Genomic DNA, 21,490 nt, shown 5'->3' on the forward strand with positions numbered 1-21,490 from the left:
AGGCTCCGGACGTGCAGGCCCAAGCGGCCATGGCTCATGGGCCCAGCCGCTCCGCGGCATGTGGGATCCTCCCGGACCGGGGCACGAACCCGTGTCCCCTACATAGGCAGGCGGACTCTCAACCACTGCGCCACCAGGGAAGCCCAGGAATTCTTAAATACGTGTACAAGTTATTCGGCAGAGGATAGAATGGACACGTTTGTGAAAGCAGGATATTTGAATCCATGGTCACAAATTAACTGTTAATGTATTTGAAAAGAAGGGCCTGGTTAACCACCCAAGGACAGAGTTGGGTGACTAACCCTAGGACGGAGCCAATCTCACCCTCTGGTCCTCACTACCCACAGCCCTGCAGAGGGAGTTAGAAGCACACCTCCCTTACTGGATCTCTTGAGCTATTAGCCAACTCCAGGAATTTATGCAAAGGCAAGCAGAAAAGGCAGGTTATTTTCACCTCTTACTTGTACACTGAACTCACGTTCAGGTTAGTAGGTCTGTCGAAGCAACGACACAGAATAAGACTTTTCAGATTTTTCGAGAAGAAGGGCTACTTTTTAATTTCTGAAGTTCTCCCGGGCAGTGGGGTCTGAAGCAGAAAAGGGTGGTAAAGGATGTAATTCTCTAATCAGAAATGAGAGGCCATTTCCCTCCTCTGGGCATCTCACTATGCAATTAAACAGAGCCACAGGCCAGTGGCTGGGCCAGAATCAGCAGGACTGACCGGATGAGGGCACTCTGCTTTAGGAGACTTTGTGGGACTGCTGCAGGAGAAGACAAGAGCTCAGAGCCCATAGTTATAATGTCTGTGGACAAGGGCCTCTTGCTTCCTGAGCCTCAAACATACCGTCTAGAATTCTAAACCAAAGGAAGACACGAAAACAGTGAGAGGACTTAGGCCACACTAGTCTAGAGCAGGGAGTGACAGCAACGGCCTGTTTTGTTTTAATCTGGCTTTATGCCACCACCTTTAGAGGTGGATGTATTTATCCACTGGATATTTATCTTTGGTCCCTATCAATGCATATGGCCTGGTTCTAGGATCCCTCTTTTTCAATGGGGTGTGCAGGGTCAGAGATAGCCATGAGAAAAGTTTTGTACCACATAGAGAAGACTGTAATACAAAAAATTTGGAAAGAATCAGACCAGAGGGGTAGAGAAATACTTTAAATAGGTACTTTAAATAAATACTTTAAATAAAAATACTTTAAAGAGCTCTCCAAACAGGCAACTCTGTAAGGAGTAGAATCTATTTTCTAAAGTAACTCCAGAACCTCCAGCAGACCTCCAGCCAGCATCTGACACGTTATTTACTGGAAAAACATGAAGAGCTTAATCAGATAAAACTATACCCATAGAGACTTAACCTTGGCTGTTCAAATCCTAAGAGACTATTATTTATCATTAAATATTCTTTGCTGTAGATATGCCCTGTATACAACCACACTCACTCCCTCCTGCCCCTGCCATTCTCCATGACATGGTTTAGGAATTTCCCTCCTTCCTTGAAGCCTGTTGATCTACTCTGGCCCTCACTGCTTCTCTACCACACTGTCTACCTCAGTGACATACGATACTCTTTCTCCTCCATTAGACCATGGGCTCCTTGAGGGCAGGGCCAGTGCCTCCCACTTAAGTCTCTACTGTTTGTTTGCCAAGGACAGTGCTGACCACACATGCTTGCTGGACCAGACTGGAGAAAAGACACATGCACTTTTCTATCACAGCTGAGGACGCAGATCTGGCTTCGTCTGTCTCTGGTTAGGGTGCTAAGTGTCCATAGTAGAAATCTCCGGACCAAGGCAGAATGGTGAGGGGACACTGTGCCCCAACAGAAGGGGAGGGCTGGCCTCTCTTCTGGACCTGGAGGTCTGGACCTATCCACTGAGCCTATCCACTGAGATCCCTTCCCACCCACCCACCCACCTACACACACACACACACACACACACACACACACACACACACACACACACACACACGTGGGGAAGCCGAGCCGCCTGGAGACTCGGACCCCGAGATGCAGATTACAAGTACCTAAGATGGGCTCAGTTGTCTTGGGGCTCCTTTCTGAGGTATTCACTTCCAAGGACTGTAGGAGTACCAGGTGCTCTAAGTAACTTGAGGAAAAGGAAAAGAAAGATAATAAAGCATTGAGAGCACAGATTCCAGCTGTATTGTTTGGGTCTGGATCTCGACCTTCCATTTAGTTAGCTGTGTGACCTGGGGCAATTCTGTACACTTCAGGGCATCATCTGGAAGACGGAACACTTCATAGGATTGCTGTGCTGTTTGAATTATTTAATCTGTGTAAAGCATGGAGACCACTGTCTGGCCCATCGTGAATGTCCTCTAATTGTTAGCAACAGTCCCCATTATCTGAGAAGCGAGGTTAAGGCTCCATGGGCCCCTCCGCTACAGGCTGGGGAAGGGGGGGGAGGGGAGAACAGGAGAGCCAAAAAGACCTAACACACTGGTTCTCCAAAGGTAAGGGGCTGCACACCTGGGAACTTGTTGGAAATGCAAATGTGGGACCCCTCCCTAGATCTACTGAATTGAAAACTTTGTAATTAAAAACCCTTCAGGTGATTCGGATCCAGGCTTAAGTTTGAGAACCCCTGGTCAAAGGAACTAAGAGAAAATCGTAGCCTCCTTGGTTAAGGCAGCTCCAATTTCCAGCTCTGGGATGATCAGCAAGTTAAGGCTGGTGGGAAACCAGGTTGGAAAACTAATTTCTTAACAGGAGAAGGGCTGAGAGGAATCAATTCAAGGGGCAAAAGGAATCTATTTTAAAGAAGAAGTTGCTGGATTAAAAAATTAACCAACAAATTAGCTAGCAAAATGCCATAATATTTCCAGGACAGGGCTGATCTCTCAAGTTTTCTATTCATAGCCATCTAGCCAGATAAAAGGAGTGATAGCGCCTTCTAAGGCTACATGGGGGAGCCACGATTTGGCCCATGTGGGGTTTTTTTTGTTGTTTTTTTTTTTTTTGGTGGTACGCGGGCCTCTCACTGCTGTGGCCTCTCCCGCTGCGGAGCACAGGCTCCGGACGCACAGGCCCAGCGGCCATGGCTCATGGGCCCAGCCGCTCCGCGGCATGTGGGATCTTCCCGGACCGGGGCTCGAACCCATGTCCCCTGCATCTGCAGGCGGACTCTCAACCACTGCGCCACCAGGGAAGCCCCCATGTGGGTTTTAAGAGTGTTGTCAGAACAAGAAACAAAGTTTGACCAGGCCTGGGATGGCTCATGAATACAAAGAAGATGAAAATTCCTGTTTTAAAGCATTGTTACCATAGAATCACACCTTCACAAGCCACCCCCTCATCTTCCCAGAGTTTTGTGCGGTCCCAAGGAGGAGGGTGGAGAGGGGTCTGCAGGAGACCCAGAGGAGCCTGGACCACAAAGCCAGGGCATTACCTCTAAACGGTTGCTCCGGAGAGCCTTTAGTGAAGAAGTTATCAACTCACGGGTCTGACGATGAACCACGAGACACATGTAGCAACAGGAGCAAAATTCTCTTGATTAGAGAACGATGATATTTTGCTGAGTTTGGGAGGGACGGCACAGACGCTGTACAGGTTGTATGGAGCTGAACACATTACACCTGAACCAGATGTTAGGTGAAAAAGTTGTGAGTTGATGGGATTATCACGTAAGGGATTACTCCATCTCCTTCCTCTCCACTTTGTCCTCTGCCTTTTCTTCCCTCCTCTGGTGTCCACTGGGCACAGATCAGCATTATTGAGTGTCCAGCTGGGTATTGTGATGTCAGAGGCATCACCCAGAGTGGATGATGCCTGAGGAGACTAGTAGCCCAGCCCTGTTTGGGGACACAGACCTGATATGAGCTCCCGTGACACCAAGCTCCCTCCATCTACCTGATCACATCTCACATCTCCTACATCTCCGGAAGTCCTTATCTTCCCCTCCCAAAACCAATATGGTGCTTCAGGGAAACTGAGGCACAGAGAAGCTCACCCAAGGTCAGGCAGCCATACCCTAGTATGGCCATGAACAGTGCCAGAGCTTCCTGACCGCTTGTCCACACCAGTCCAGGGGACCTGGCTGCCTTTTATAGAAAGTTTCCACACACCTTCTATTCCTAACCCTGATCACAAGCATCGCCAGTCCACATGCCTCCAAAGCACCAGCAGACTCTGTGTCACAGCCTTAGTAACGTGTCTCATTTAGGACCATGAGCACAACTTGTTTGCACGGGACACTGAATTCCTGATATTCTTCCTGGGCTGCTTTTTTGTTTTTATTTCAAACACGGCTAACTACTCAGGCCTTTTATATATCAAGAACGCTGACTTAATTCTCCAAGAAAAATGAGCAGTTTTACCACACACAACTGTTCTTGGTCAGCCTCAAGGTGCCAAGAATGTCAAGGGTTTGCAGTTTGAGGGTAGGAAGAATACTTCGTTCCTAATGGCCCATGGTGAGGCAGGACCCAACTAACAAGTATTTGTTTTTATTTTGCAGGCTAACAGAAACAGTACTGATAAAATGAAAGATAATCTAATAAGTAGATAATCTAATAAATAAATATAGATGTGTACATATACACGCACACATAAACACACATATATGTATTTTGAAGTTACCAGAATGCCTTGATTGAGATCTAAAATGGGTAGAGCCTTTGGAAGAAAAGGAAGCAAGACCCTCAGAATAAGATCTGCATGTGAAGGTGAAGAACAGATATATAACCTTCAGTACATGGCTTGCTCTACTAATCACTGAACAGATTCCAGTACCTAAATAAAGCCTCAGAAAGCACACATATGGGAAGAACTAGCTCATTTATAAAACAACTGATGGGCCAAGACAGGGAGCGCTCACCAGCCAATAAGGTGACTTGGTTTCTCAACATGACAGAAGTGCATTTTAACTGTGTAGTAAATAAAATAAAACTTCATTGTAAAAGAGCCCCAGTGTCCCCCATGTGATCTGTCTTTGCTGCCTCCTCATGTGACTGGCCTCCCAATTTAGAGCGTAACCAACTCCCAATGACCTGTAATAACACCATTCCCAAATTAGAGCTCTCAATTTGACTTGGCCTCGGTCCCTCCCTCAAAGCAAAATAAAGCATCCGTTTTCTTTTTTTCACATTCATAATACTCTCCTTTTGGAGTTGCCAACTCAAACCCTGTTCCAGTCAGATTGAGCCCTTCCTCTATTTTTTTTTTTTTTTTCTGGTTAGCCAAAGAGCCTGATGGAAAAACACCAAGAGCAAAAACAAAAACAAAATCAGATGAAAATTCCAAGTAAGTGACATTCAGCTGGAAAAGCGATGATTCACATGCAAATAAAAATCTCCCTGAATTCACTGTTATATGACGCAAGCCCCTGGCTTCAACATAAAAAGGGCAGAATGAAATCACCCACAATTAAACTCACTGTGGAATACTGGAATTCTCTGGCTAGGCCTCCCCAATTAATGATAAGAAAACCCCCAACTGTAACAGAATGCAGCTAATTGTGCTGGATCCCAGGGCATCCCCACCTCAGCTGACATTCACTGCCGGATATTCCCCAATCCAGCTTTCTCCACCTTCCTTCAGCCCTGACCTGGACCAGCATAGTCTACATGAAGATGGGGCTCTGGTCTCCCAGCAGCAGCCCTCCTTTCCGGGAAGACATCAGGGGATTGTGCTGAGAACCGTGGCCCTCTCACCCCGACTCACCACCCCCAGATGCTAGTGTGCAAGAGAGCTTTCTTAGGAGCTCTGGGGAGCTCTCCCCAAGACTAAACAGAGCCTTTGTCTGAGCTTCACAGCATCCTCAGCTTCTGATCTCAAGTCCAGCCAGAGATAGTTCAGCAAGTCACCTCCCCTGACTGATAAATAATTTACCATTTCACTTTCCCTTTTTTTTTCCAGGGGAAAGTTGGTCAGACACCACTTTCTTCTTCTCCAGGTGGTTCCCTTAGGATGCACAGTCCATCTGCGTGAGAATCACAGAATTCTGGAGATGGAAGGGCCCTCAGAGATTCTCTGGCCCTTCCTTTACTAGTTTTGGGCCTCCCACCTTTCTTCTTCCCTGATGGTCACCTGGGCTGAACCGAGCCACGGGGATGCCACTTTCACCATCAAAGAGAGCTAGAATTATCGAAGCCCTAATCCATCTCTCTGCAACTTCTTTCCATTCAACAAAGGTCAGTTTTTCTGAAACTGCAAAGAATAAATCTACAGATACTTGTACACTCGTGTTCATAGCAGTGTTATTCACAATGACCAAAAGCAACCCCCAAATCCATCAACAGAGAATAGAGGATGGATAAACAAAATGTGGCCATACATACAATGGAATATCATTCAGCCTCTAAAAGGAAGAAAATTCTGACACATGCTACAACATGAATGTATCTTGAAGACATTATGCTAAGTGTAAGAAGCCCCATACGAAAGACAAATATTGTATGATTCCACTTAGATGAGGTACCTAGAATAGGCAAATTCACAGAGACAGAAAGCAGAATAGTGGTTACCAGGGGTTCAGGGGAGGGAGGATGCTACTGTTTAAACTGTAAAGAGTTTCTGTTTGGGATGATGAAAAAGTTCTGGAAATGGAGAGTAGTGATGGTAGCACAACATTATAAATATAATTCGTGTAATAGAACGGTACACATAAAAACTTTTAAAATGGCACATTACAATGAAAAAATACAATAAAAAAATCAACTTCCCCTTTCACAAGATAGCCATCCCCCTAAATTTTCTTTTTCAGGCTAAAACTCCCCAGTTCCTTCTAATAATCTGTTTTTGGGGGCCGCACGGCACGTGGGATCTTAGTTCCCCCACCAGGGATCGAACCCGCGTCCCCGCTGTAGAAGTGCAGAGTCTCGGCCACTGGACGGCCGGGAAAGTCCCATCATCTTTAGATAATATGATTTCTAGACCCCACGGCCTCCTGACCACCATCCTCTTGGTCCAGGGTCCTCAGGGTCTCCCCAGGGTCTCCCTCAGAGGCACCCAGCTTAACCGCCAATCGAAAGGCTCACAGAACGGGCCCACGGCCTGCCTGTTTTGGCTACCAGGACAGAAAGGTCTAGGTTCAAAACACATGCCCTATCCCACCCCACCCACCCTGCGGCTGCTTCCCCAGGCCCAGATCCATTTCCCAGACAGCTGTGGGCAGCTGCGGCTGAGAAGTGAAACCAGCAGAGGCAACTGGCGGAGGGGTGGGAGTGGGGGCAGTATCCTAGCTGAGCACGCTCTGGCCTTTACACAGATCTCCCTCGTTTCTGTGGGTGTCGGGCAGCTGAAAACGGGGCAGGCACAGGAGGCGTTTCTCTCCAGGCACTCGGGGATGCCTCTTATCAGCCACCCACCAGAACACACCAGCAGCCTGTAGCCAGCATCACAGGGGGCTCAGCCACCCCGGCTTGACCAGCCTCGCTGGGCTTCAAGCACTCGCCCCTATCGGACCATCTGGAAAAGGTTTGAAAGTTTGAGGCAGGGAAAGTTCCCTTTTGCATTTTAAAGGATGTTGAAACTGAGCAGCCTGGGTGTTGGTCTGATTCCACGAGTGAGTAATCCATTTCCTGCAAGTAAACTGCTCACCCTTTGGAAATGGACCAGGGATTTTGGGGTGCCATTTGAAGTGTCACTAGCTGGGTAAATATTTACTGGCACAAGCCATGGAGCTTTTCTAGGAATGTCAGTTAATTTACTAAATTAATGACCCTTAAGGTGGCACCCTTAAAAAAAGTTAATTTGTCTTTTATAATGGGTGAGCAGTTTATGCCTGGGACAGGGTATTGGGGGAAGGGTGCTTCTCTGACTGCTTAGAATAACCACATATAAATTAAAACCAGGCCTGACTTTAAAGTCTCTACCTTCTAACTTTTCTTGACTCCTGATTTTCTATTAAAATCTGAGCCAATGATGGGTTGACTTTGGAAAACTCTGTTTTCTCTGCCAATAATCTGCCTGGAGTTTCAAATGACAGGATTTGAAAAATCCCTTCTCTGTGAGTCTAGTGGCCTCAGGGATTCCATACAGATCTCCTACATCCCCACTTATTCAAAGACTGTGCGCCTCTGGATATACCTGGAGACATGCCTCCTGTGCTCCTGTGTGGAACAATTTAGACTTTAATCAGGTGGCTTGGAAAAGCCTTTTGCGCTGAAGAATAAAAAAGGTGATTTCTTTTTGGCTCAAATGATCACTTAAACAATCCTCTCAAAAAGACTCCTGTGCCTCCTGCTTCATGAAACAGGCAATCTGCAGGAAGTAATCTACATTTTCTGATTAAAACTATGCAGACAGAGGAGTGTTTTTAGAGCTCTGCTGAAAGAGGAAGAGTGTGTGTGTGTGTGTGGTGGCCTCTGAGGTAGGAATAAAGCAAACTGAGAAGCGATTCTCAGTGGAAGAATCATAGACGTTTATGAAGCTGATAGAGAAAAGGTCACTCTGGATTCCCAATCTCATGCTCAGCCTACCGTCAGCACTCTTCAACCTCTCTCAGAATGAGCCCTTTTAGTAACGAATCTAGGATCCATATGTGACTGTGTTGGTGGGCTCAGCCATCACCGCCACCCTCGGGGGTCTTCCTAGACAGAAATGGGGGTTGCTGTGACCCTGCCTGAACCCTGGCGTGGTCCTGCGCTTCCAACTGTGCTCTACCTCACAACCACTTGTGCCCGGGTTTTAGGCCAACCCTACAGTATCCTAGAATCAGATGCCACCTACCTGCTATTCCATCCCCATCAGGGGTACCCTGGGAGGGAGATGGCTGTGACTCCGAGAGACGACAGCTCTCCCCCAGTGTTCTGGAGCCTGAGCCTCTAAAGGCCAGAGCATCAGCACATACTTCCATCCATGGAGAACCAGGCAGGGTGCTCGCTTGGGTACACAGCTTCCCCCAGCAGGGCCCACCTTTAACAGCATTGCACAGCGGCTGGCGACGGAAGAAAACAATATGCTGGCTGCTAAGAACACACGCTTGGTGATCCAGGTAGCCAGCAATGCTGAAAACGGTGTTTTCCCTTGTTCATTCGTTTCCTTCCTTTCCAATAGGCCTATGTACAATGCAGCACGGCTTAAACGGCAGTCACCGAATGCCTGAAAAATAGGGCTGGCCTATCCTGTTAGTAGAGTGGAAATTTGCTCTTACTTTATTTCCTTTTATGCTTTAATTTGGCACACATTTATTCTCCATGGCATTATCTTTCATATTTATCTTTTGAAGAATGCAGCCATAGTCAGAGTACAGATCTGGAACAGAACATCATGGGATGTTGATTGTGTGCTGAGAAACTCCATCTTCAATACTTTTTGGAACAAAAGTCAATGCTTAAAATACAAGTGATGATCAGTAAGCATTAATATCAACAGGGTTACCGGGAGTTGGGAAATGTCAGAGAGATTCACAAGATGAGCCTTCAGTGGGATGTGTGCTGAGATGAGCACTGGATGAGAGTTAGGGGTCCACATATGGTGTGTGTCCCTTGGTTACCATTGGCACAGGCACTCAACAGCCCCCAGGAAACCACCTTATTCTATTTTCTGTGACTCTCTCCTGTACAGACCTGGCCTGGGAGATGGAGAGGTCACAGAAGAGAGCAAATGGACTGACACAGTAGAGACAGGAGGCCGACAGGGAACTGAACAAGCCCCAGCTACTTCTGCTGCTTTCTGAGTCCCAGGAATAGGTAGAACTTACAGATGTCTCCCCCTATAAACTCATACCTCAAGATTCTTCCATGCATGCAGCAGGCTCCCTATGACCTCAGACATTAAAGCCCATGTTGGGGGATGAGAAAAGGGCTCCTTCTTTACCCAGGGATTCCTGAACCACACACCCCTTTAATGGAATACCCACCAAAGGGGTATTCATAATATTCACCCCTGCACTCCCTGTAAGGCCAGTCCTGTGACCAACACTGGATGTCATGATAGCTCTCTTCAAGACCTCTGCATTTCTTCTTAAAGTGGGATATTGCATCAGTCATAAATCTTTTTCCATCATCTGGAGCAGTGGTCCGTCACAACTTACTTCTACTGCTTGTCATTGGGAAGATTTCCAATTCCCAATTTGTTTTTGTGGGGTTTTTTTTTGTGGTACGAAGGCCTCTCACCGCTGCGGCCTCTCCCGCTGCGGGGCACAGGCTCTGGACGCGCAGGCCCAGCGGCCATGGCTGACGGGCCCAGCCGCTCCGTGGCACGTGGGATCCTCTCGGACTGGGGCACGAACCTGTGTCCCCTGTATCGGCAGGCGGACTCTCAACCACTGCGCCACCAGGGAAGCCCTCCCACTTTGTTTAAATGTAAGGGAACTGCTGAACTGGTCTCCCTGAATATTTTTCACTTGGGGCTCCATCAAAAAGTGACTAAAAACTTTTCCAAAATCAGCGGTGCCCCGCACACATAATGATCAACGTGCACACATAATTACATTTACCTCCTCAACCTCTGGTTATGGATATCTAACATCTGTGGAGGACTTTCTTTAAAAGTTGGCAAAATCTCTATCTAAACATTATCACATCTAATTTTCAAGACAAGTGTGACTAGGCAGGCGGTGAGAAGCTGAGGCTGGCGGAGGTGAAGCAATGAGCCCCAGGCCCTCTGTGCAGGCTTAATCCCCGCTCCCCAGCCGGGCGCTGCTGTCCTCTGGCCTCTCACTGTGAGGCTAGGCTAAGGCTTGCTGGAAGAAGGTCTGCACAACTCGGCCTGATCTGTTCACTGTTTTCTTAGCTCTTCTTACGAATGACTCTAAATGTCCTGGATGGACATCAGAAATTTAATAATAGTTTAAGCGCACATCCCAGCATGTCTCCAAAGCAATGGAGAATCAGATTCTAAAAGCAAATAAGACACTGCTTTATTCTCCTTTCTCTGGCTCTGCTGGCAGGGTGTGAGTGAGTTGGGTGTGTCGGGTGAGGGGAAAAAGCCTCCAGAACATACCATTATGATTATCTAACAATAACAACACTCTCACTGGCAGCGTCCACTGAAAAGATTAAGAGCATGAGGTTTCTTTTATTCTACACGGCCACAAGCTTCTGAAGTAAAAAACAAAGTAAAAATATAAACTGCTTCATTAGGTCTCAGTGATGCTGGGTACTTTGAGTTTTCTTTGAACTTTAACGTGATGAACTGAAAAATGTGTTGGAACAGAAGTCTCTGGATCTTGTTTCAACTAAATCACTTTTCAATTTGCCAGAAAAAGATATTTAACAAATGTGGCTAAATTTAAGTAACTTAATTTAGTTAACTTTCCATTAAAATAACCCTATCAAAAAGTAATCGTACACTAAAAAGGCCTCAATACCCGCATTACAACCCTAAATATCACCTCTGCTCACAGGCCAGGGACAAACACAATCCAAGTCTCTCAGCCACAGACCTCAAAATTACACCACCTTTTGGCAAGATGCAACTCCACGGCAGAAGCATTCAAAAGTGAGTGGTGGGGTTTCCCTGGTGGCGCAGTGGTTGAGAGTCCGCCTGCCTATGCAGGGGACACGGGTTCGTGCCCCGGTCCGGGAAGATCCCACATGCCGCGGAGCGGCTGGGCCCGTGAGCCACGGCCGCTGCGCCTGCGCGTCCGGAGCCTGTGCTCCGCAGCGGGAGAGGCCACAACAGTGAGAGGCCCGCGTACCGCAAAAAAAAAAAAAAAAAAAAAAAAAAAAAAAAGTCAGCATGAAGTGTAATGATAAGGCATTCGCTCTGAAAGTCCTTGTCTGAAGATCTTTACTACTATGACCTAAAAGCTTCACTCAGGCTCAGACCTCAGGGTATACTCTGAAATCCAGTCTTTGCCTAGGATCCTGCATCATCTGGAAAGGGAAGAAAGTTTAAATGTTCTTCGTTGCACATTGGTATTTTTAGCACACTTAGAAGAGATTAGACTGTTTTTCATGTAATTCATTTCTCATAATATTAGCGCTTGTGTTTTAAGAGCACGGTAGCAGGGACCTATTGTTAGAGAAGACAAGATCAGAATAAAATGGCTGAGTTATCAGGTATATTGCTCGTTGTCTTCTGTTGCTGAAAATATCTCCTCAATGTCCACCTTCCAATTAGCAGCGCCCAAATAGTCCTGGTCCAGTGGACTGTAGACATATAAGAATCACCAAAAGCCAACTTTACATATTTGACCTTCAGTCCCAGTCTCCAAGAATCATGGGCAGCTGGCTCATCTGTGAGTTTCCACAAAGTCCTACCAGTCGGTCAGACCCAAAATTCAAACCCAAGTCAGTAAAAAATAAGCGTTTGAATATCTGTCTTCCTTGTTTCCCCCACTTCCTCCTGCTGCCTATGTTTTGTATTTTTAACTACTTTTAAATGTTACATAGCACAAAGAACGGGGAATGACACTGGAAAAATGTTTGGGGACAAGTTTAGGTCAAGCAGAGGTAAAATAAAAGGTTGGGATTATCCAGGGTTTCAATCATCCATGCTCTCCCAGTAGACTGTATATTTTATATATATATATGTATATGTATGTATATATGTATATATGTAAATAAATGTGCCACATGCACACACAATTATGGATAGGTAGGTAGACAGAGAGATAGAGGGATAGAGAGAATAAATGAATGATATTTGGCTGCAAGTCATTAGAGACAATTTAAAAAGAATTCAGATACTAGTATAAACCCCAGGAGACTAATTCAGTAGACAAAAATGCCCTTTCAACCAAACAGTTCCAACATATGAGAGAATTTCCTCCTTTCACCAAAGCCAAATATTTTACTGTGCTTTAAAAGACTAATTAAAACAACATTGTGGTATTCAAGCATGCGTGGGTTATGGAGAAGAACCTCCACTTCATGAGCAGACACTGAATCTATGGCAAGAGCTATGCAGGAGGAGCAGAGAGACCATGCTTTGTTTCATTGATATTCACACATCCACTTGGTAAGAACTGGAGCTTGGAACTATGATTTCCATTACAAAGCCCCTGAAATGCCAGGAATGAGTCATGGCATTGTGCCTGCGCAGTGCACTGATTTTCTCCATTAACCAGGCATACATACTGACAATTTCCAGGAGAAAAGCTGAATGAGTCAGTTTCAGGAATAAACCACATCAGAATGCTATGTGCGTGGGGGAGGTAGGGTAATAAGAATGGCGTTTTTTGGTTATTGTTTTATTCTCTTTAAATAGAAGCATTCATAAAATGTATTTCTGCAAAGATTGCTAAAAGCATAGATCCATCCAATTACCAGGATTCTAACACCATGACCCGTTAGTTACCCAAACACTACACAGTGTGGTAAAACTGCTAGGACCAATAATAGCTTCTCAAGGACAATTCCACAGCCCCTTTCACACATACTGCACTACCTTCTGACCACTTCCAAACACCTTCTCTTGTCCTGACTTTCTTCTTCAGGTGTCTTCCACTAGCCGGCTTTCACAGACAAATGGGAAGTCGCTAGAAGATAACAAGTTGGATAACAAAATGGCCAGAATTCAAGCAGGTCATGGGCAGTGATTCAGCAGGTACACACAGGCCTCTGGCTTCAGTGGGAAGCAAAATGCATAACGCAAGGCTCTAGACCATGGGGACCCCTTCTGCATCCTGGCATGCTCCCTCTTGCCATTCTAGCTAAGGAAATTGGAGTCCAGATGTCTTTAGCTGTCATCTTTCTTGAGAATAGCTTCCGAGGTTTAAGAGGTAAAGAACTAGAACACTGTCATCCTGGCTATCTATTAAGAAAATTTTTATTTGAGCGTATTTTGGGAAGCCCAGCAAGGTAGAAATATTGAAACTGAGAAGAATCACAATAAATGGAGAATTGTGAATACGCCAAAAGCACTTGTAAAGCCAAAATGAGCAGTTAACAAACAAGGGTGATTACGAAGAGCCGGCCTATCTCTTTTCTAATAAGGACCTGCTGCAGTATTCAGGGGCTCCTTTGTCCAGGATTATACTCAGTTGTTCTACATCTTTCCTAGGACTGAGCCACAGGCTTGCTTTTTCTTTTTTTGGATTTGGCCTCCAATGTTTAGGCACGAGTCAGTACACAGATGAATAGATTAGCTGAGCTAATTTAAGGGAGCCCTACCATGGAAGGATTCTTTTTTAGCCCTCTATATTTAGGTTAAGGTTTGTGCCTGAGCAAGACACTAACTGAAGTGCTGAATTTTCTAAACCATGCCAGGGAGGAAACACTTTTATGAGAACTTCCTAACAGGCTATTCGCTTGTTCCCTGGGCTCTGATGTCCCCATAGCCACAGAGCCTTAAAATAGGCCAATTAAGGTGACCTCACTGATATTACGGGGTGACTCTAGCCTCGTTTTCATAAATGCAGTGAGCACACACTTGCTGGGGAATCCTGGCTGGTAAATATCCCTGCCAGACAAAACTTGATAAAACTTAATTTGATGAGACAGCTTGATTGAATTGCTACCGGAAGCAATCATTGTGATTAAATCACAGAGTTCCTAAATCTTACAGTTGGTAACAAACTCAAGACTTTGAAGCTCTTCACTGCTGAAACATGAATTCGCATGTTCTCACCCTGTTGCTTAATCAGACCTATTGCGTGGCTAAGGAATAAGTTTAAAGTTTGGCCCTCAAGCAAACACTTCAGAAAGATTCCGTGGCTTCCTGGCTATAAAATAAGCTGCTCTCCATGGTAGAGGATGTTGTGCCTTCTTTTAAAATCTCTTCCAATCCCATTGATTTGGGTGTCATTTGGGGCATGGCTACATCGATGCTAAAGAATATACTGCACTGTGACTATGACAATGTGTCGATGGATTTCCTTCTCATTTAAAGGCATCTGCAGAAAGGTGGACTCCATCTGTGTCCTCCTGCTGGCAGAGACTAAACACCTGTATGGTAGAAACCAAGCCAGGATCCACTCAGTGTCAAATGGGCCTTTGGAGAACAGAATCAATTACCCACTGCCTTTTCTTTTGTTTCTCAAGTTTTAAGCAAGCTGCTGTTGCATTCTTACTTGTTTAGAGAATTTATGTCCAAAAAGCATCTTAGAAGAGCAGCAAAACTCCTGCCCTTCTCTCCCTAAACGTGGACTAGATTGACTTGGCAGCATCTTTGCTGCCACTGAATATATTAACTTCTTACACGAGGCAAACCTCTTACCAGGTTCTTCTCACTCATTCTGCAGGGACATAAGCTTCCTTTGCATAACCTCTTCTTCCCATTGAAAAGAATGAGAACGCCATGCTTTAACATTTTGACATTTCTTTTTGGATGCAAGTGGAATGCTAAAATGGATTTAGGTCCCAGTGGGGAGAAGTAAATGAATTTTTCACACACCTCCCCTCCTTAACTGTATGTGCCCTAAGCATGGCTTTTTAAGACTCAGAGAGTAGGTTGCATGCTCAGATAGCATCAGAGGCTTCGGAAAGCAGGGAAGAGTGGTCCCCGGAGTTAAGGTCTGAAAAAGAAAACAATCCAGATCCATGGGCTGAGGTTTAAAGTTTAACAGTAATGGCTGTGACTGTTTACACAGACAGAAGACAGTTATTTAAGGGTGAAATTTGATCTACCTTTAGCTCAGCCAAAATGATGATCCGAGAGAAGCATTACACTATTTCTTCTTAGACTCAGCTGCTGAAGGGCCCGCACAGCGGCAGGGTTGCCAGGCGAGAGGCCGCTGCTTCTTCCCAAGGGCCACAGAGCCACCCACCCTCACCCCAGGGCCCACGGCCCTACTGTAGAGCTTCCCCCAGTGATGCCTGGGCACCCTGACAGCAGGTGGGGATTCAGTGGACTTCCCAAATGTTCCTTCTAAGTGGGCTGAGAGGGTTAATGAAACCAGTCCAAACTTCAAGTGCTAAAAGCAACAGGCAGCCTGCTTTGCTGACACCATCACAAAACCCACAGTCAAGAACAAGACAGCCATTATTTCTTCACAGATCCTGAGGGAGCGTCTATTGCCTGTATTGTTTTCTAACTTTGGAAGCACTAAATAAGGATAACTTTTGGTTCAAGGTAGGAGACTGAATGTTTCTATGACCTCACTCTTTCTTACATAATATATTAATCAGGATCTTTAGGCTTAAGTTTGAAAGAGCCAAATTCTGCCTCTGGACATGTGTCACTCCCACTGAAGTTGATGTGACTTGGCCATCAGACAGCTGGGGGCAAACTTCACTCTTCATCAAGGATGTGATGGATAAGCAGTGGCTTCCAAGAACAGAATACAATGCTCTGAAAAAGAGCCACCAGTGGAGGATGGAAAAGATGCCTTTAAAGTTCACATCAGCACACACTCCCCACCATTCCTGAATGTACATGTCTACCTTCCTAGCTTGCAAGGGAACCTTTGAGCAATGGCCCCAGGCACCTCCCTGGAGATCATTCTAGATCTCAGGTGCACCATGGCTGCAGGCAGAATGCAGCCTGGGCCAGAAGATCTCTCTTCCAACCATTAATACAGTGATATTTCACTCTCAGTCACTTCATGGGAAGATGCATAGCAGGTTTCAGAGCCACAAATGACTTCATAGTTGCACTTTATCATTTCATTGTCCCCACGTTACAGACAGACTTTTATGGAAATTGATCTTGATTTGGTACATATATAGATTTATCACGCGTTACCTTGTTCCAAAAAGAATTTTAAATGACTTACATGTGGTCTTAGGAACTGCTCCCACATCCCCATAACACTTAAAAAACAATACAGTCGGCACCGCTATCCACAGGTTCTGTATCCTCAGATTGGAATCTGCAGTTCCGGGACCCGAGGACACAGAGGGTTAACTGTATTATCCTCTTGGAACTTGGACGATTCCTTAAAAATTGAATGTAGCCTTTACACAGCGAAAGTTGAAAGCAAATCAAACCTAAGGCATTCCAACCCTCCAATTTTTCACTTAAAAACAAATCCCAAGATGACGGGCATCCTCTCAGGGGCTCTGTGACTTTCTGCAGCCCTTTCTGAAGTCCTGTTGACTCCGCTATGAGTGCGGAGAGAACGGGGCAGAGCGTGACAGATTCCACGCCCGCACAAAGCGCGACACCCCCAGATGACTGAAAACAAAGTCCCCTGTGATTGGTTTGGATCATCCCCACCTCCCCGCCACCCGAGCAAAGAGAGTAAAGATGACTGTGTGCATCCCGAGGCTTAAAAGAAATAAAACAACAACAAAACAGCTGACTATACGCTAAAGAAAAAAAAATCTGTAATCTGAAAAGGAAGCAATAGTTGGGGGCAACGTGTGACGTTTCCTGCCCTCCTCCCCCACCCCTGCCACGCCTCTGCACCTCCCACCTCTTTGTCCCCCGACTTTAACTTCCTGCTGGGGCTCTGCTGCACATCTTCCCTGAGGTGTCAATTCAGGCCTGATAATCCAAACTTCGATTTCACGGCCACTGGCATCTGGTTCATCGCCAGGTTCACTGGAACTGAGATGTGGGGACCTACCCTCAGACAGGTTCAGATTCTGGCTTCATGCATACTGAATTCTGGAAGACTGAGTACATTTCACATTTTCGGTAAAGTCCAAGGTTCCTGGCCTGACACTCAAGACCCCCCATGGTCTCTTCCCAAGCTGCCTTCCCCCTCTCTCACCTTCCCCAAGCCCGTGCCTCAGTGTGGACTCTGCCTTGGCTCATGCAACCCTCCACGTGGAAGAACACCACCCACCTTCCCTTGAAGGGTAAATCCATACCTGTCCTTTGGCAAATTCATTTAACAAACACTAACAGGGGACTCACTGTGTGCCACGCGCTGTGCTAAGCACTTTACCTATCTCACTTAATCCTTGCAACAACCCTGAGAGGTAGGTACTATCGTTATCCCCATTTTAAAGATGAGGAAGCAGAAGCACAGAGATGTGACCTAGCCTAGCACTCAAGGAGCCGCAACCAAGTAGCAAATTGCCAAGGTTCAAACCTGGTGATCCAACTCCAGAATCTGCGTTCTTAATGATGATGCTAGGCTGCTTCTTTCATAAAACCTGCATGTCCCAACTCCAGCTAAAATCTCTCTCTCCTCCTTAATTCCGCAGCCCTTTAGTGCTATTTCTCTTATGGTCCTACCATTTGCTTCCTAACTTTCAAGATGTTTATGGGTGTTTCCTCTTTCCTGGGAGCAGGTAAGCTCCTGGAGGACAGAATCCATGTCTGAATCAACGCTGGCCCCTACAGTTCGCCCCCAAGACCTGCACAGGCTCCGTGGGTGCCTGTCAACATTTGCGTGTTTGTAGGTGGAAGAGAGCAGACAAGGAGGGAAGAAGGGACCTACTTGGCTAAGGGATCCCCTGCTAGAGTGAGGAAACACCTCATTCTTTGTTTTCAGCCCTATGTGGCTGTGACTTTTATGTTTACTTTGGTTGTTCTTTTTCTCCATTTTGGCCGCACCGCGCAGCATGTGGGATTTTAGTTCCCTGACCAGGAATCGAACTCGCACCTCCTGCATTGGAAGCGTGGAGTCTTAACCACTGGACCACCAGGGAAGTCCCTACTTTGGTTGTTTTTGGAGCAACTGTAGCTGCTGTGGTAGGGAAGGCAGGTAGTTTCTGTTTTGTTTTGTTTTTGTTTTTTGGGTTTTTTTTTTTGCGGTATGCGGGCCTCTCACTGCTGTGGCCTCTCGCGTTGCGGAGCACAGGCTCCGGACACGCAGGCTCAGCGGTCATGGCTCACGGGCCCAGCCGCTCCGCAGCATGTGGGATCTTCCCGGACCGGGGCACGAACCCGCGTCCCCTGCATCGGCAGGCGGACTCTCAACCACTGCGCCACCAGGGAAGCCCAGGCAAGTAGTTTTGAAGACTAAAGCTGTGTGCTATGTGCATACGAGGCATCAGCAGTCAAGTTCCCCTTTGTTCTTCCCAAATGCACGAGCTGCTTATAGAGGCAGCGGTAATGACAGTGATGGCAAGATCAGCAATAACAACAACAAAAACTCCTATGGATTATCGCATACCCGTACTAGGAACTTGCTATCCAGTGTTTGCAATCCTTTCAATAACCCTGCATCTAGGCCTTATCATCCTTATTTTACAGATGGGAACCAAGATTCAGAAAGGCTCACTCTTTTGGCCAAGGTCACAAGCTGGTAAAACATACAGTACAGAGTTGTAAACCCAGTTCTGCTTCCCTCAGGGTTGATCTGGGCTCCTGCAGGAGCTAAGAAGAGCAAGTCACCTGGCCTGTTCATTCCTTACTTCCTGGACTCTCTCTGTGGTTTAGTCTTTTAGGTGAAAAGCTACCATCACACATGCACAGTTCTTGCAAGAAACCAGGTGAATAGTAACCTTCTTTCACATTGCTCAGAGAGCCCTTAATTATTAGGAACAGACAGGATCACAGTCACAAAAATGTACCATGACATCTACAAGAGGGGGGTGCAGGTGGGGACGGGGGGGCAAGGGATGGGACCAGACAGATTTGTTTGGAGTAAAAGAGGCAGAGAGAGAACGAAATGTTTTGTTTAGAAGAAATAATAAATCACTTTTCATTAATCTATAAAGTTGTCTTAGTTGGGCCACAACAAACACTCGATGTGTTCAGAACTTCGCCACAAAAACATGTTACTGGTCTGGGGCATAAACAACTATTTTTCCTCCTATAGGAAAAGCAGTGCTTTTCACCTCGCAGGGGTGGGGCAGGAGGGAATCCCTCAAAATACAGCACACGCTTAAACGTGGTTCTGCTCTGATTCATCAAATCTGCAATAGTATTCAATTCACTTTAGGATTCTTGGCGCAAAATGTTCTTTAAATGCTTGCGAAATCATCTTTCCAATCTCCTAAGTGATAGGCTACTTCCCCTAATGTGCTCTTAAGCTCATGACAAGTTTAAGTTAGACTTTTCTGTGTGTGAGAAAAAAGTGGTGCTATCACAAGCAGAAATACTAACAGCTACTGGGGGTCGAGTTAAAAACCAACCACGTTACAGCTCAGTATCAATAAAAACAAACAAGCCAGTCCAAAAATGGGCAGAAGACCTAAATAGACATTTCTCCAAAGAAGATATACAGATTGCCAACAACACACGAAAGGATGCTCAACATCACTAATCATTAGAGAAATGCAAATCGAAACTACAAGGAGGTATCACCTCACACCGTCAGAATGGCCATCATCAAAAAAATCTATAAACAATAAATGCTGGAGCGGGTGTGGAGAAAAGGGAACCCTCTTGCACTGTTGGTGGGAATGTAAATTGATACAGCCACTGTGGAGAACAGTAATGGAAGTTCCTTAAGAAACTAAAAATAGAACTACCATAGGACCCAGCAACCCCACTACTGGGCATATACACTGAGAAAACCATAATTCAAAGAGAGTCAATGTACCACAATGTTCACTGCAGCACTATTTACAATAGCCAGGACAAAGAGGCAACCCAAGTGTCCATCAACAGATAAATGGATAAAGAAGATGTGGCACATATATACAATGGAATATTACTCAGCCATAAAAAGAAACGAAATTGAGTTATTTGTAGTGAGGTAGATGGACCTAGAGTCTGTCATACAGAGTGAAGTAAGTCAGAAAGAGAAAAACAAATAACGTATGCTAATACATATATATGGAACCAAAAAAAAAAAAGGTTCTGATGAACCTAGGGGCAGGACGGGAATAAAGACGCAGACCTATTACAGAATAGACTTGAGGACATGGGGAGGGGGAAGGGGAAGCTGGGACGAAGTGAGAGAGTAGCATTGACATATATACACTACCAAATGTAAAATAGATAGCTAGTGGGAAGCAGCCGCATAGCACAGGGAGATCAGCTCGGTGCTGTGTGACCACCTAGAGGGGTGGGATAGGGAGGGTGGGAGGAAGAAGCAAGAGGGAGGGGATATGGGGATATAAGTGTATTTATAGCTGATTCACTTTGTTATACAGCAGAAACTAATACAACATTGTAAAGCAATTATACTCCAATAAAGATGTTAAAAAAAACCAACCACATTAACGGTGGGCTTAAATAAAAGAGTCAAGGTTGCTTCTAACGATAAAAGCCCCCGTTAAATATTCTTCATCTGCTTGTTTCGCTGAATTTGACATATAAGCTACTCATTTCTAGTCGTGGTGATTTCAAGTCTATTACTTTTCCTTTAAGAAAGCATTCCGCGGAAATCACACGTTCTAGAGCAGCGGTCCCCAACATTTTTGGCACCGGGGACCGGTTTCAGAGAAGACAATTTTTCCATGGACGGGAGCGGTGGGGGGATGGTTTAGGCAGTAATGCGAGCGATGGGGAGCGGCCCAGGGCCCAGGGGTTGGGGACCCCTGTTCTAGAGGGAGCCTCAGAGGAGAAAGTGGCAACCTTCCCCTCTCTAAAGGACTCTGAGTTGGGGGCATGTAGACTCCTTAACAGACCCTGGACTAAGTCTCCTATAATGAACAAGTCCCCTATAAGGAAGAAGATGTGGAGCTGTGTTTGGGGAGTTTCACAGTAATTGCCTTGCAACAGGGATCCAGGCAGCAGCTACAGACTCAGCAGCCTGGCCACTGCTCTAGCTTATAAGTGGTGCTTCTTGTCAGTTTAAATTAAAAGAAGATGAAACACAGCAGCTGAATCTAAATTTCC

General features: G+C 45.8%; 1 protein-coding gene across 12 annotated transcripts in view; it reads right to left on the minus strand.

Moving 5' to 3' along the window:
* Positions 1-21,490, minus strand: part of SAMD4A (sterile alpha motif domain containing 4A) — a 233,191-nt gene that overhangs the window by 94,911 nt on the left and 116,790 nt on the right. For 2 of the 12 annotated variants that reach the window (XM_067028449.1, XM_067028454.1), the window contains one exon: positions 2,035-2,117. The exons of 6 other annotated variants lie outside the window; for them this stretch is intronic. In XM_067028449.1, the coding sequence (XP_066884550.1) occupies positions 2,035-2,117 (83 nt within the window). Of the gene's footprint in view, positions 1-2,034; positions 2,118-3,469; positions 3,607-3,980; positions 4,049-21,490 lie in introns of those variants that run through there. 4 more of the 12 variants (XM_067028458.1, XM_067028452.1, XM_067028456.1 and 1 more) reach the window with 3 other exon arrangements.

This window comes from Kogia breviceps, chromosome 3 (genome assembly GCF_026419965.1).
Source record: "Kogia breviceps isolate mKogBre1 chromosome 3, mKogBre1 haplotype 1, whole genome shotgun sequence".
Lineage (NCBI taxonomy): Eukaryota > Metazoa > Chordata > Mammalia > Artiodactyla > Physeteridae > Kogia > Kogia breviceps.